The sequence below is a fragment of the Podarcis tiliguerta genome (assembly GCF_965153285.1).
Source record: "Podarcis tiliguerta genome assembly, chromosome: 2".
Lineage (NCBI taxonomy): Eukaryota > Metazoa > Chordata > Lepidosauria > Squamata > Lacertidae > Podarcis > Podarcis tiliguerta.
The window spans coordinates 36,639,890-36,656,512 of NC_139535.1; the positions used below are offsets into that span (position 1 = coordinate 36,639,890).

At 39.2% G+C, this 16,623-nt stretch overlaps 1 protein-coding gene across 3 annotated transcripts in view; it reads right to left on the minus strand.

Moving 5' to 3' along the window:
- NR2C2 (nuclear receptor subfamily 2 group C member 2) overlaps positions 1–16,623 on the minus strand; it is a 39,971-nt gene that overhangs the window by 15,704 nt on the left and 7,644 nt on the right. For all 3 annotated transcript variants that reach the window (XM_083426976.1, XM_083426977.1, XM_083426978.1), the window contains exons 3-9: positions 9,677–9,787; positions 8,078–8,278; positions 6,159–6,261; positions 4,164–4,343; positions 2,973–3,120; positions 1,891–1,984; positions 1,422–1,555 (exon numbers count right to left, since the gene is read on the minus strand). In XM_083426976.1, coding sequence (XP_083283102.1) covers positions 1,422–1,555; positions 1,891–1,984; positions 2,973–3,120; positions 4,164–4,343; positions 6,159–6,261; positions 8,078–8,278; positions 9,677–9,787 — 971 coding nt within the window. The remainder of the gene's footprint in view (positions 1–1,421; positions 1,556–1,890; positions 1,985–2,972; positions 3,121–4,163; positions 4,344–6,158; positions 6,262–8,077; positions 8,279–9,676; positions 9,788–16,623) is intronic.

The following is a 16,623-nucleotide window of genomic DNA, read 5'->3' on the forward strand; positions in this document are numbered from 1 at the left end:
GCATATGTATCAATAGTGAATTAATTATCTGGCCTGCTTAACATGTCATGCATGGTGAGCCAAACTATAGTTACCAGGGCTGTGCAAATGTGTGGGTTCCCAAAGAGAAACTTGCAGCTGCATTCCTCCTTCCTGGTCTTTTTTTTACTCTTTTGCGGTGCTGAGCTGAACCAAAGGTTGGCTTAGTGTGTTGTCTGAATGTACGCTCATGGTCAAGCTGTTTCCTCACTGCTGAAGAACTACAGTCAAGATTTATTCAGGCAACACAGCAAGCCACAGGTTGGCTTAGCTCAGTGCAGCAATAAAAAAGTCTAGGAAGGAGCAAAGCAGCTGCAAGTTCCTCTTCAGGAGCCCACATAAGAACATAAGAAGAGCTGGCTGGATCAGGCCAATGACCCATCTAGTGGGCAAATGCCTGTGGGAAAGAAGGATTCAAGCACAAGAGCATTATCCCTTCCTGTTGCTTCCAGCAACCGGTTTTCAGAAGCACTACTGTCGCCAACTGTGGAGGCCAAATATAGCCATCACGGATAGTGGCCATTGATAATCCCTCTCCTCCTCTGTCTAATTCGTTTTTACAGCCACATAGGTTGGTGGTCATTACTGCCTCATGGGGAGTTCCAGAGTTGAACTATGTGCTGCATGAAGAAGTAATTCTTTTAACTGTTCTGAATCTTCAACTTCAGAGGATCCCCACAAGGTTCAAGTGTGCCCTTTTCTGAACCTTTTCCAATTTCACAATACCCTTTTTGAGTCAACTAGAACGGTACACAGTATTCCAAGTGAAGTCACACCAGAGATTTGAATAATGGCATTATGATGTCAGTTTTATTTTTGGTGTGGTCCTGGTAACCCATAGTTTGGCTTACTGTGACATGCGAACCAGGCCACTGAGTACTTATTCTTTTGTTACCAAAATAGCAACTTCTACACACAAAAGGGAGGTATAAGAACTCCAAGGGCTGGATTCCCCACCCCCACTTTCCAAAGACTGAACGTTATCAGTGAATGAAATGAAACAAAATGGCTCTGAATAGAAGCATTCCACACTGAAAGTTTTTGTTCTAGGTCACATTTGTATCCATTACAAACTTAAAGAGAGTATTCTGTAGTAGAATCCCATGACTAGAAAACAGCAAATTAGAAATAGTTTAATAGAAAATCCCTTCACTGTCATAGAATCTTCACAGCAGCATTCTGTTATCTTGCTATTTATAACCCATTCCCTGAAATGCTAAACAGAGTAATTAAAGTTATGCAGGTTGATGACAGAATCTAAATATAGAACTTGACATTGATGCTTTAATATAAGGCATTGCCTATTATCCATAGCCTGGCATGCTGCTGCTCTAGTTTATTCAGTGAACTAACTACATATAATGGACTGGGAGATAAGTAAGTTTTTAATATGGAGTACCTACCGAGTGATCTCACTTGCAGATTGGTCTTCTTGTGGAATTTCAGAAGTGTCTCCATTATTAAGCGACTCGTTGAGACTGGCAAGTGAAGTTACAACATTTGCTAGCGTCCCCAAGGCACCTTGGCTTGTCTCAGCCTACAAAAGAAATATATATCTATGTAAAGAATATGTGTTAAGTAAACTTATTTATTAAAACCATTATGCCACTTTCCCAACATGGCAATGAAGAGAAAATCAATTTAAAGCTACACTGAAAAAAATAAAATAAACAAAATATAAATTGGCCAGTTGATTGAGCCAAGTCTTTTTTCTTCATTGATGGGATATGATCTACTCCACACAATCATCCTTCAATAGTTTTACTGAGCTGTGCTCCTTGTGAGGAATGATGTATTCATATATATCCGCACAGAAAGCACCTTATTGAATCAACAAAATATGGACTGTACAGTGAAAGCTACGGAAGATACCTTGGAATCTGTAGCCAGGAGAACTGTACCATCTTCTCTTATTAGCGGCTGCTGAATATTCACAAGCATCCCTGAATCAAGAAGGCCAGCTGATCTGTTCAAAAAAGGGGAGCGTGAGTAATAATCTATTATTAAAGAACCACACCATTTCCCTTTCAGATAATCAAAGGTAGTGCCATGCCTTTCAGTTCTGATAGATTTCTCTATCAAAGTATCTTCAAGTTTGAAAGCAGGATAGTTAATCCATGGCACTGCAGATATTGTTAGAAGCCAATTCCTGTCAGGCCCAGCCAGGGATGACTGGAGTTGTCATGCAACAACATCTTGAGGGCCACAGGTTAGTCACCTCTGATTTAAAATGTGAATATTGGCTATTCTCATATAGACAGGTAAACACTTTAGGACTTGGACCCAGTTATCCTGTAAGCAGAACTCCACTCATGCAACGGCCACACTGCTGGGAAGGAGTAGAACGATTTTTACCAATTCATCCTCTACCCTGTATGCCCCCCCCCCCCAAAACGTGAACTAGATGTTTAGGGGATCTTTCTGGAACAGGGTGAGTGGCTACTTGGAAGGGAGACTGCAGAAGGAAGAGGAAATTCAGTAAAAATCCCTTCCCCACTTGCTCCAGCAAGAGCCTTTGCTAGATCACAATGCGTTCTGTGAAAGAAAGAGGCCCTTTCATTTTGCATGATACAACAGAGATGAACACATGACAAGTCTTTGTCTCAGGGAGTTTACAATATCAGAGCCTCATTTCAGCCTGAACAGTACAAATCCTTTGAGGCAAGGTTCTGTCATACATTAAGCTGTATTGTGTCCTTTATAATAAGAATAAGAATAAGAAGCTATATTTTCTTATTAACATCATGACTTAAGACAGGTAATATCCAAGTAAGTATGGAAAGTTCCATACTGATACATTATAATAGCATTTGAACTCACAAGAAAGAACCATCTTAAAACTAGGGACTAATTAGAAACCAAATGAGTCATGTTTTAAATGCTATCTTCTATTTCTGTGACTTTGAAAGAGCTCAGAATTACATACACCTCAATAAGATTCATTTGTCACATACCTAGCCCCATCTTTATCTGCTACAAAAGTTGGGGTTGCTATTAGAGGACTTCTCAAGTCCTTTCTGATATAGATTTTTTCTGTTGAAGCAGCACAGTTCGTTGGCTTCTCACGTTGCACATCAAATGGCTTCCTTTCACTCTGTACAGCTAAATCACATAAAGATACAGAGCTTTAAAAGTAAATCATTCATTCAAAGACTTGTAAAACATGTAAATTCTTAAAGCAAGACTTTAGCTTGTGTAGTCTTAGCTCAATTTGGTTCAGTGAAAGTGAATGCTTTGCACCAGTTCCAGTTCTACCCAACAGTTCTACCCAATAGTTCAATCTCAGAAATGTGGAGATGGCTGGTGGCACTGTGGTCTAAACCACTGAGCCTCTTGAGATTGCTGATTCAAAGATTAGCAGTTCGAATCTGTGCAACGGGGTGAACTCCCGTTGCTCTGCCCAAGATAGCAGTTCTGCCAACCTAGCAGTTCGAAAGCACGCCAGTGCAAGCTGATAAATAGGTACCACTGTGGTGGGAAGGTAAACGGCATTTCCGTGTGCTCTGGCACTATGAATCATACCTAAACCATGACTGGATACCTGCAGACATGGCAGCATTATTAAGCATAATAGCTACCTACAAAGCAGCTTCTATTCAGTTAAGAGTGACCTCATTGCTTCTACCATCGTATAACTTTCATGTCCATCCTAGACATTACTCATCACTGTCAAGTCATGCCATCTTACTTAGTAGTGTTCCAATGTTCTGCCTAGTTGTACTGTCAGGCTACTGGATCTCATGCCCTGTGGCTGTTTTCTTACTTCTTATCATACTGCCACTTTTCAAGGTATCTGACCTTTAGATACACCTTTCACTATGAATAGCATCTTAGCTATTTTTGTAATGTGATTGGAATATTATCAAACCTCAACCATTGTTGCTACATGGTTGAAGTAACAAAAAACACTGTAAGTCATTTAATGCTTATTTCTAACATTCACAATGCAAATGATCCAAAAACTATGGCTTAGAATATAAAACATTAAATAAATTTTGATTTTGGATAATGAAAAATCATAAGAAAGAACAATAGAAATTGATTTTACCCACAAGCCTCTAACCTATACTTGACAGAACAGGCTGTTTGTCTATGCATATCTATCATTGATAGACAAAGAACCACTCTGTGTATTTTAGACTCACATTCCATTTTCATTCCCATCTCAAGGCATTTTTTTAGCCGACAAAACTGGCAGCGATTCCGATGGTGTTTATTGATGATACAGTCCTGGTTGCTACGGCAACTATAGGTCAGATTTTTCCTCACACTCCTTTTAAAGAAGCCTTTGCATCCTTCACAACTGATAGCACCATAGTGACGACCTAAAAAAACACAGAAATTTAAGAATATACAACTAATGTGACAGGAAGATGGATTTTAGAACTATTTTTATAATACGCAAGGTACTTTGTTCAGATGTTGCTGTGGTTTGCTTTTCAGTTTTTTCACATTTTTAATATGCATTGTATTCCAATCAGAAGAAAATCCTCAAGTATTGGCATGCATTTTCAGGTTTCACACATAAGTCTCATGTTATTCTGCTAGTTAGACTGGGGTATATTTTGTGCTTAAACCCATCAGTGATGTACTAGTATGGTTCTAAAATGGTTACTCATAGCATTTATTTTATTTAGAATATTTCTTATCCAGCTTTTTAGCCTGAAGGCAGATCAACTAACAGCATTCAAAACACCAAAAAACAAGGTTTAAAAGTAGAAAACACAAAACAGTTAAATATATGCCAGTGTAGGGCCAGCTTAACTCTTAATCTAAGTCATGGGCAAATGAAACGCATCAGACTCAGTACCAAGTGGATCAGAGCACCACAGCTATAAGCCCAATCTCATTGCCAGGGTGGAAGAATTGATAAGGGGCCTCTGAGGATGATCGTAACACTGAGGCAGATTCATGTGGGAGAATAATAACCAAATAACCTTAAAGGTTACATCAATATTTTCAACTGTGACCAGAAACAGCTTAGGGCTTTAAGAATGCCATGATGTATGCTGCATTTGTCTGGCTCCTAGTCAGCCACTGAATTTTGGGCAAGAGTGGCTGACGTGGCAGGAGGGGGCCACAGCGCCCCTTGATGGCAGCAACCCTAAAGGGTGGGGCAGAGTGGTGGTCAGGTTGGGGCTGCACAGGTATACTGATACACCCAAGCAGTCTTGACCTTGCCAATGACCTTTCACCCCTGTCTAGGTAAAGAACAGTGATGCTGCTGCTGGGTGAGTGCCTGCACCATGTTGGCCACTCCTGATTTTGTGTCAGCATTAGGAGTCCTCATGTTGCATAGCACAAATTAACCATTAATAAGAGAAAACTTCTCTTAGGGGGATAATGCTGCTTGGCATGAGTTTTTGGTGCTGTTTCTTCAAACCATGTCCCTCCTATGATTGTTAGGCAGCAATGAGTTGACTAAAACAAGGTGGACAGCTGAAGTGGCATTAATGCTGAATTCTGCATTAAAAAAATGAAAAGTTAGCCCTATGCCAGATTTTGAATTTATGTATCTACCCACAGATACTCAGAAAGCAGAAAATGCTAACTATGCTTTCATTCAGCTCAGGAAACAAGAATGGCCTTGTTATTGTGTTTCTGTTGCTAACCGGTGTGATGTATGTAGGAGCGTAAAAATACTAGAATTTGAAGTTAAAGTAGTTGAGCAGACTATATTTGCAATAATCCCCAGGCTTACTCTGATGGTGATAAATACTTTATTTTCTGAGGGTTGTATATTTGGATTGTAAGCTTGAGTTTTGCTTGCATAAGGATCAAGATGTATAACAGCTCTTAGGGGTTGATTTTAAACTTCCATCTGTTGTGAAGCTGCTATGCCAGGCACACCCAAATGTGGCCAGGCAATTCATGTCATCAATCAGAAGCTTCCTCAACACCACCTATGAACATGTAGCAGCTTATTCTTCTCCAGCCCCTCAGAATATTGCTACTTACTCTCAGGAGAAAGAGGAATAGAACTACACTCTGCTGGGCAATATCTAGCTTGAGCTGTTTTGCCAGAACAATGTTCTAAAATCAAATTCATCTGTTTAACAATCCACAAGTGCCATTTTTTGACATCAGTAAGCAAAGTCAATTTCTTGCACCGCATCTAATAATTCTTCTACAGAACATACCTGATGCCTTGTCTCCACAGACAACACAATATTCTACTACTTGGGGTCGCTGGACATCAGTTTTAGCCAACAAACGTTCCACAGAGGCAGAGTCAGTCACAATCTAAAATGAAATATTTAGAAGGCTTACAGTGCCACTCTCCATCTCAAATTAAATGAAAAAGGAGCTGCCTAAATATTTTAAACATAGTTGTAGCAGAAGAAGTCCCATTCAAGTTAACATAGAAGACAAGTGAAAGTAATGACAGGATTTTAGGTACTTTGCAAGGAAAGAAAGGGCGGAAGTACGGAGACCCTGGAAAGGGAGATGTTCCATGCAGAAGTAGCAGCAGTGAGTAAGCAACAAAAATGCAGAAAAATTGAGATTTAAAAAAATAATGAAATGGACAAATATGAATACAGTGAGAAAAAAGGGGGGAAAGGATACAGAGGTGCAGGTGTGGTTTGAAGACAACATGAAAAACCTTATATTGGATTAACAACAGGCCAATGGAAAGAGAAAAATCACATTAGTGGCAGCTCTACAACTAAATGTTTTCTGGCTGGCATCATATGGCAGGCTTGCTCCATACATTCCTAATGAAGTCAAAAGTCTTGCAGACTAGCATGCCCTTGAGGCAATCTTCTGGAGGCAATTTTTATAACTCAGTTCTATATCTTATTGCCATCTCCTTCTGGAGAGCTTCCTTCTGGAGAGCTGCTGAATTGGAGTGACTAGCCTGAAATTAGATCTGGACAAGGCAGAGGTACTATCAGCCAGTATGCCTACTAGAATAGGGATAAAATATCAGTCTATTGTGGATAGGACGCACTCCTCAGGCCTAGGAGTACTTCTGGATCTGGTCTTGTTACAATATGTTCAAGTGGCCTGCAGTACTTTTGTGTGCAGCTTCAGCTGGTGTGCCAGCTGTGCCCATTACTGGTGCAGTCAGACCTACCATTGGTCCAACATGCATTAGTCACATATTGACTGGACTACTGTAACATGCTCTATGTGGAGCTACCCTTGAAAAAATCAATTCAATTCAATTGGTGCTGAATGCTGCCAATAAAAAATTCATGGGGCAAACTGGTGTCTTACTGTATCAGCTGCCCCTTCATTTCTGAGTGCAATTCAAGGTGCCAGTTATCCTTAAAGCTCTAAGCAGTTTAGAATCAAACTACCCCCTCTTCCCATGTGAATTACCCTATCCTTTAAGACCAGCTGTTCTGTGACAATGTACAAGAGTTTTTTCTGTGGCAGCACTGGAACTCCCTGCCCCAAAATAACATCCTATTTGCATTCTGCCAGTATTTTGAAGATGTCTTTTCAAACCTTTGACTTGCTTGTTACTTAATTTATTTATTGTTCTGGCTCTCATTGCTCTTGTTCTCTCAAGCTGCTTTTTCTCTTAGTTTTTTGGTAACCTGTTTTAATTATGGTTTGTTTTATTATTGTGTTTGTTTTTATATTTTGTTAGCCACTCTGAGTGAAGAAGCAGGATATAAATTATTGTATAATTAAGTAAATAACCCTGCAAAGAGCTGATCAGTAGCCACCTGAACTGTGGCAGCACTTACATTTTTTTCAGATAAAACAAGCAATCCTTCAACAGTAAATCATTTTAGATGAATCAGATTGTAACAAGACATGTTATAACTGACCATAAAGCATATCAGTATATATAACAATCCAGGAAAAACTATATACCTTCTGCCTCATGTAACACATAACTCATTCTCAAAGGCAATTCTTTTTGTTTAGCATTCATATTTATTTATTTATTGTGGTGAATATGATTACTTTTGTTTCACACGTACATCTTATACTCACTGCATAGATCATCCCATGAAACAAACATTTTATTTTTAATAAGCTATGTAACGTTTCCTTTGCTTAATGGCTGGCACATATACCCTTATTTAATTGCTGTGTTTACCTGTATTCTGCCTGGCACAATGTTATCTGTGGTGGTAAAGATAAGTTGCTTGGTATTAGAAGCCTCAGGTGCAGCCAATATCACTTTCCCTGTTCCTGTTCCGTCTGGACTAGCCAATATAAACTGCTGCTTTGGGGAGACTGATGAGTCCACTGCTGTTACTATTTGGATTTTCTGCCCTGTTTGCTGATCTGTGACAATCTATAACAAAAATGGAAATATTTTATCATGTGAGATTTAACAATTTAGTAGAATCATATTTTATAACTTCAAAAAGTGATGCTGTTTTCCCTCCATTGCTAGGTTATATGTACAGTTAAGCCACAAAAGGGTATAGAAGAAGTAAAAAACTTTTCTGTACATGATATGTATGTGACAACTCAGAATGCAAATCAGTATGGAATATGAATTGGCTACATCCAATTGGTGCATTTGCACAAGTGCAAAGACTTCTGATCCAGGAAGAAGTGGATCAGTAGACAAGACTATTTTTGTATGTTTTCTCTCCCCACTACAGCCCACAATTCCCCCTGAATTTTGTTCTGAAGGGTCTCCAAACCCTCCCAAACAGGTTTTTTTTGGGGGGGGTGCTGGGCTGCAATAGAGAGGATGAAACTGGCCTCCCCATCTCCATTAGCAGATGCCTCCTTTGGAAAAACAGGGCTAGAAGGACCAACTGGATTCCACCCAATGCACACACCATCCACAGTGCACAAATAAGCAAGAATAATTTCTGTGGCAAGATGTAAACATAAAATACAGTTCCAATAATGAAACAAAATCTGGTAGTTGTTAAGTAATAACTATTAGTAATAATACTGTCTTCTCACTAAGGATGAAACTGAACACATAGAAGAAAGATGCAGCAGCTAATAATAATAATAATAATAATAATAATAATAATAATAATAATAATAATGGCTAATGCCATTCTATGTTGCATCAACAGAAGTCTAGCTCCAGATCAAGGGAAGTCATAGTATCACTCTATACTGCCTTGGTCAGACCACATCTAGAAAACTTTGTCCAGTTCTGGACACTACAATTTAAGAGGGATACTGACAAGCTGTAACAAGTGTAGAGGAGGGCGACCAAGATGATCAAAGTCTGGAAACCAAGCCTTATGAGGAACAGTTGAGAGAACTGAGTATGCTCAGCTGGAATAGGAGGCATCTGAGTGGAGACATGATAGCCATCTTCAAATATCTAAAGGGCTGTCACATGGAAGTTGGAGTAAACTTGCTTTCTCCTGTTCCAGAGACTAGGACCCGAAACAATGGCTTCAAGTTACAAAAAAGGAGATTCTGATTAAATATCAGGAAGAACTTTCAGATGGTGAAAGCTGTTCAGCAGTGGAACCGAGTCCTTTGGAAGGTGGTGGACCTTCACTGGAGGTTTATAAGCAGAGGTTGAATGGCTATCTGTCATGGATGCTTCAGCTGAGATTCCTGAATTGCTGGGGGTTGATGACCCTCAAGATCCCTTGCTACTATGATTCTTTTAAAATAAAATTGTTTTATGATTGAAAATACAGTTTTAGCAGCTAGAGAGAAAAGTCAGATGATATAACCAAATTCACGGGTGGGAAAACCCTTATACCTGAATGCGCTGTGGTGAAGCTACTGAAGAATCTGTGGAGATTATCTGGATGCGTTGGGAAGGGCTGGTCATCACTGGAGATTCAGATAATGTTGTCTGTACGGTTTGCACCTATGTTGAATAATTTAAAAACTGATTTAATGCATGGCAAACAAAATTGTGAAAATGGTTAAAACTCAAATACTAAGTACTTCCAGCAGGAAATGTTTATCTGAAACAATTCACTAATACTCCCATACCCAAAGGACTAACACTTCCTCTAACAGGATGATCAGCCATGAAATCGGATGCCCCAATTTAGGACTATAGATAAGATGCTACTTGTCTAGTGTTAAGGTAGTAAGTGTTGCACTTATCACCAGAAATCATATACAAAATTAAATATGGGGTAGTACTGATTGTTTGGCCATTTTAAAAAAGACATTCACAGACATTTCCATTTTTGACAGGAAAGTTAGAAGTTTCCTTCTACAACCAACCAAATATTGAGTCACCATGATCACAATCTGTAACAATGAACTCAGACGATCGAGTGTCTGAAAATGAAATAGGGTCATTTAAAAATAAAGGAGTGGTTTCTAGATGAGGGCTTCCTGGATATGCAGAAGTTTGTTTGTCTATTTATTTGAAGTAACAAAAATGCCTGCAAGGTTACAAAATGCAAACAACAGTTTGTATCAACAAAAGGGGGAGAAGGGAGGACCAACAGAACCAGAAGTTACTGAGACTGTGTTGGAAGCAGTTAAGACACAGAATGCTGGAACATCAGTTGTTTGTGGGAGAAGAGGAAAGAAAACGGAGGTTCAGATTTGGAGCAGGCAGCCCTGTATATGGAGTATCTGGAGAAGATATTGAGGAGGCCCTTTCCCACCCCTGAGCCCTTTGCCCAAGAGACCTGAAGAGGACTGCAAGACTCTTGTTCCTGAATGTATATGGAGCCCAGGACAGCAGCACTCCCCTTAGGAAGTAAGGATAGATTGCAGCACTGTGTTGCAAATCCACTTGTTTCTTCTAATACTGAACTTGGGTGGTTCAGTGACTATCCTTTTGGCAATGAATTGGGGCATATAAAAATAACAACAATGGTTTCTGCATACTCAGGGGGCTCCTTGAGTATGTAGAATTATACAAAACATTATTTTGATTCCCCAGATAATATACCAGCAGCCTAAATGGTCCATGTTTACTTCTTTCCAGAACCCTGAGCTCATTTGAATGGCATATGGATGTTGTCAGCTGAGGCGAAAGAAAAAAAAGGAATGGGAGGAGGAATTGGCCGGGTTGAGACGCAAACAGCTTATAGGACTCTGAAGGTGGGCATTAGGTTTTCATGAATGTGTGTTACGGCATTAAAAGAAATTCCCCTCCCACCACAATATGGGGAGGTATTAGGAGTGGTGGAAGGAAAATGGCTACCAGTTTCCAGAAACATTCTGCTCACCTTATATAGTTATAAAATGCTTAGGTTCAGGGCTGGAAGTCAGCCTTAAGCCTGTTCCTTTTAACACTATAGTCCAGCAGGGAAAGGAACAAGGCCTCCCTCTCAGAAGATTGACAGGGACAACACTCCTTCCCTCCCCCAGTTATTCTCTCCACCCCACAAGCTAAATATGGTCGAATTCAAAACAAGGCAACTTAGAACTATGCTTCTTCCTGCTTGTGCAAGTTTTTCTAAATCACTGTGTGACATGCAAACACAGCCGCTGCACCTTACAGGTTGGAGTGCTTTTGTCACTGACATCTACCTCTTTTTTCTTGCAATTACACACCTATGACCTGGGTTATAAATCTGAGTTATCTGCATTCTGATTTGTTTATTTGGTCCTTTGCCTCAGTGGACCTGCTGCCTGGCAACTGCCAGCAAGGGAAGACTGCTTCCATTACAATCCAGTTGCTCAGCTTGCCCGCCTTGCCTCAGAGGATTTCGGTGGGGCTGTTACCATATACAACAAGGAAGAACTAGTTTGATGGCAGGAAATGTTGCCTGAATTAGCCTGGCTCCATTAGGATAATTTTTGTATCCGTACAGTACTAGATTTTTTGTTTCAGTACTAAATTTTTTTGGAAGCCTCTTCAACAGCCTCTCAGGACTACTAACTGGCTGTGGGAAAGAGGGCCCTTGCATAGCTTCATGAGATGTACCAACTGTGCCCTGTTCTGTAAAAAGCAGATCTAACGTTGGTCACATAAACTCTATAGAAAGTTCCTTCTGAAAACTGTTCAGGAACTTCAGCTGATACAAAATTTGGAAGCCAGAGTTTTGTTGCGGGCCCATTTTTCAGCACAAATACGTTTCATACCATTCAGTCAGCATTGGATACCAGTTCATTTCTGAGCACAATTCAAAGTGCTGGTTATCACCTGGCTGATGATGGAGTAGCACAGTGTGCTGCTACCCACGAAATCCCTGTTTATACCAATTTAGTGGGGAAAGGCCCTTTTGTGCAAATTATCCTCCACAAGCATAATATCCTTATAGGAAATGGGCGAGATTGAAAAGGGGCCAGGGGTTCCCCACCAATGGTTGAAACCAGAATACATGAAGGATAGTTTTGTTCCAACATGAGTCTGCTTGCCATATTCATCAGAGGCCCTGCTTTGCATCCAATTGCCACTGAAGACTAAGTGGTCAGGGCATGAGAGGGGCCTTTTCAACTGCACAGCTGGGCTGTGCAACTCCCAGTTCCAGGAGGCTCACACTGCCCCATCTTTACCAGTGTTTTGGTGTGCTGCAAATACCATTTTTTGTTTTGCTGTATTTTTAGTTTGATTTAGTTTCTTTTTGTACCTGGAAGGTATTCTGAATTTTATTTTTATAGTTTTAACCAATGCTTATTTATATAGTATTGTGTTCCTTTTACACCACATTTAGACTATTGTAATTAAACAGTGCATAAATAAAAATAAATACAAAGGAATGATCTTTTAATATGAAACACATGCAACAGTGTTATCTGGTTACTAGTTATTTTCTACATTAAGAACACAATTAACTAATTATTATTTCCCAAGAAAAATATCCTCAGAATGTCACTTGTAGTCTTGCAGCTACAGGGAGTATCATGGGGAAAGCACACAAAGCCACCATATTAAAATTTTATGCAAAATGTGTTAATTAGGTAAACACAAATGAAATATACAAGTGGTTTGCAGCTCCTCAGCTTGGTCCTTGGTGCTGTACTGCCTACAGATCTTAGATGAAACAGACCAGCTATGTAAATAAACAGGTGATATCCAATAATGTCATACTCAGAACAGCCCCCCCCCCCAGTAATCAATGTTACTCTGTGTATGACTAACATTAGCTATCACCCACACAATAAAATGGTATAAGACTTGCAGAATGCTATTGTTATCCATAAGGAAAGAACATATGCTGAAAGTTCAAAAGCACAATGCAAGAGCTTTCTGTTTAAAAGCTAACTTTGCATTTTTGACACTGACAAAATATAGCAAATGTTGAGAAGATGCTGCATTATGTAAAAAAAAAAGGACATTTAACTTTAAATATTTAACTCCACTTTTAAAGCTACCCAACATGTTCTAACTAATTTATTTTGAATCCTATATATCTGTATCTATTACAGCCAGTACCTACTGGTTTCTCTCTAAATCTCACCTTTATACACAGGTCAGAAAAAGGTTAGTCATCTGCAGCATTTGGCAATAGGTAGGTAAACAGTTTACTTGATATCAGATTTATTCCTACTTTGAAATTTTAACCTGTAATAACCCTTCATTTCTGTTGAGCAAAAGGCAGTATATTCTAGTTTATCAGGAAATACAAACTAAATCCTAATACGCTTGTTGTAGAAACTGCTATAAACTGTGGATTAAAATTCTGTGCTAAAATACTGTACATACTATATAAAGAGAACAGTGCTAATTATTCAAACTATTAATTAGAAGTCAGCTTCCAGATAAATGGCCATTACTGTGAAATTAGAATATTCTGAATTTTAAATTAGGAGCAGTATTAGCAATACACTCTTAGTTAAAATTGCTGTTAAGTTAAAACATTTACAAGGATTAGATAAGCAAAGTGAACTGACTATACATTTAACATTAATGTTTCTTCTTAAAAATAACAACACTCCCATCTTCAATAACCTTTGAATCATTTGCTTCCTGGAGCCTCTCGCTTGATACTGTACAGACTCTAGTACTTACAGTGTCAAATCCTTCTGCAGCTTTATTTACATTTTTCTTCAGCAAAGATCTTTGGCCAAAACAATCGAAGAGGAACGAAGAGATCAGTTTTAGTCTGTTCCCAAATGTTTGTATCCGAGCTCCATTTATAAAGATTCCAATCACAAAACCAGACAGAATTGTTTAAAAATGCCCTCTCTATGACCCTGCTCCTCTGAAGGTCAAGTACACTATCACTCCCTGTAACCAAGGAAGCAGAATCGACGTGTTCCTGCTGTTTTGCCAGCTGCTGAAGCAGTTTGTCTAATAATACAATTAATTTCACTGGGGGAGATGTACCCAGGTTACAAAGCTTCTCCTTCTCTTTGTCTCCCCTGTGCCCAACTACTACTGCTCAATAAAAACTACAAAGTAGCAAAATTCAAGAGAAAATAATTTGTCCAGCTCTTGAATAATTTTCAGACCAGTAACATGAAAAAAGGAAACTATTTTGTTCCCTATGGGACTTATTTTATCTTTACAGTTCATTAACTTAATATAGCTAAACTAACACCAGATTCTTGTGCACCCATCAAATATTTTGCACTGGAATCAGTTTTATTGCACATAATGATAAATCCATTAATTTCATGGTATGTGTTAGAAGAATTAAAGCAACCATTTTAAGTCTCTGGAGGAGCAACAACAACAACAACTAGATAACTATAAGTCTTGTAAATTAACACAACACACAAAAATTTCCGAAAATCACAGAAACTTCTGAAAAGGTGGGCGGGGACCACATTATGTTGATTCAGCTTTTTTAAAGTGCTGATACCATGACATTACAAAACATTATATGCAATATACTTTCACTGCATAAATTTATGCATAGTGTCAGGTCATTATTGTTCAGAAAATGGTTAAATTAAAGATGGCACTCTCAGTGACATGCTTTGTGCTGAACTGCAATGCTTCCCCCCAGCACTGGGTGATTTACTGTATTATTAGACCAACTACTTCAGCAGCTAACAAGACCATCCTTTCCAAGCAAAACCCCAATCCACGGAACGTTTATGCTCATTTGTGTCTGAGCCTGTCCACCTTCCTATTTTCAAGCACCTTACTGGTAGTTAGGATAGGCATAGTTTGGAAACTGACAGGAAGGGAAAGGTCATAGATTGGTGACAATCCCTCTCCCACATGCTCAACGCAAAACTCCAAGTTCCCTGCACATTTTCAGGGGTGTGTTTCACTGTGCCAACTGAGAAACCAATCTCTTGCCCCTCTTCCACACTCTGGATTAAACAGAAGATTCAGGGGAGAGAAGCATTTGGCTTCTGACCAAACTTGATAACAAAGATTCTCACTGCTCATGCCCTTTCCAAAGACCAAAGCACAGAGAGACAACCACTCCCCTGATTTTTCTATGTGTGCCAGAGGACTCAAGGGAAGAAAGAGGAGTATGGCAACCACAAATAATGGCAGACTATGTGAAGCCAATATATGTTGCCTCTTTAGCCATGGGATATATAGAGGTTTGAGTACAATATTTCACCTAGGAATAGAGGGTCCTTGTTACAAGAGGAGTAAGTAGATAAATCTGTTCTCACCTAAAGGTTAACATTTTCTTTCTCTTCAAATGAATGGAATACAACAACATTCACCTGGTGGTGTCCTAGTGCCCACTCAATGTCAGTCTCCTCCAGTAATGTAAATAAGCAAATATAACATACATTCCAATAATTTCATGGGCATTTTGCTAATAGAAAAAATAATGTATATAGATGTATTTGGTTATTCTGAACTGAAGACTATTTCAGAATTAACTCGGTTAACCGGACAGCTTGGCTAGTGATATTGAAGAGTAAAAACGTAGAAACAACAAATAACAAGACAGAAAACCCAAATGCTACTGATAAAACAAAGGACAATAACTATATTGTGGAACAGAGGAAACTAGTTGAACAATGTTACTTCAAGGAACATTTCATTAAATTTTAACAAACCTTAATTTCAAATGCAGATTTAAAAAAACTGGGATATAATTTTTATTAGTAAACAGTCATCCTGCCTTAAGATATGGTCACTGGATTTAAATGAACACAGTATTTTCACTAGATGATGGTGAGAAGGCTCCTGGTCATTTTAAAAAGATAGAGTAAGCCCACAACCTACACACATTTAACTTGTGTGCATTCAGCTTTATGCGCATGGCATAAATAAATAAATAAATAAATGGGGCAGGGTTCCAGGGAAAATGACTTTGGCAATCCTACCCACCATTGAACCTAATGGGTTTTGACTATACACAATGTTGGCTTTAGGCACGATCCCCAGAACATAACCCCCACATAAGTTGAGGGCTTACTGTATGCAAAGGATGCATAAATGAAATAGAACCCTACAACGCAGGTTTAAAACAGACAATGGGCAACTACTTATCAACAGCATAATCTATGACCTCCTTGACAGAAATACACAATCACTTAACACCCATTCTGTAAACAGTTCCTGTATGTTATTATAAGTTAGAAGCCTGGTGCAGAAATAAAAAATGTGTTGGCTGGGATGGTACAAGTGGATGATATGAGATTAGACTAATCAGAAAAACATAGATTAATTCACAGCTAACAGCAAGGCGGGAAGGTAAATGGCATTTCCATGCACTGCTCTGGTTCGCCGGAAGTGGCTTAGTCATGCTGGCCACATGACCCTGAAGCTGTACGCCGGCTCCCTCGGCCAATAAAGCGAGATGAGCGCCGCAACCCCAGAGTCGGTCACGACTGGACCTAATGGTCAGGGGTCCATTACCTTTA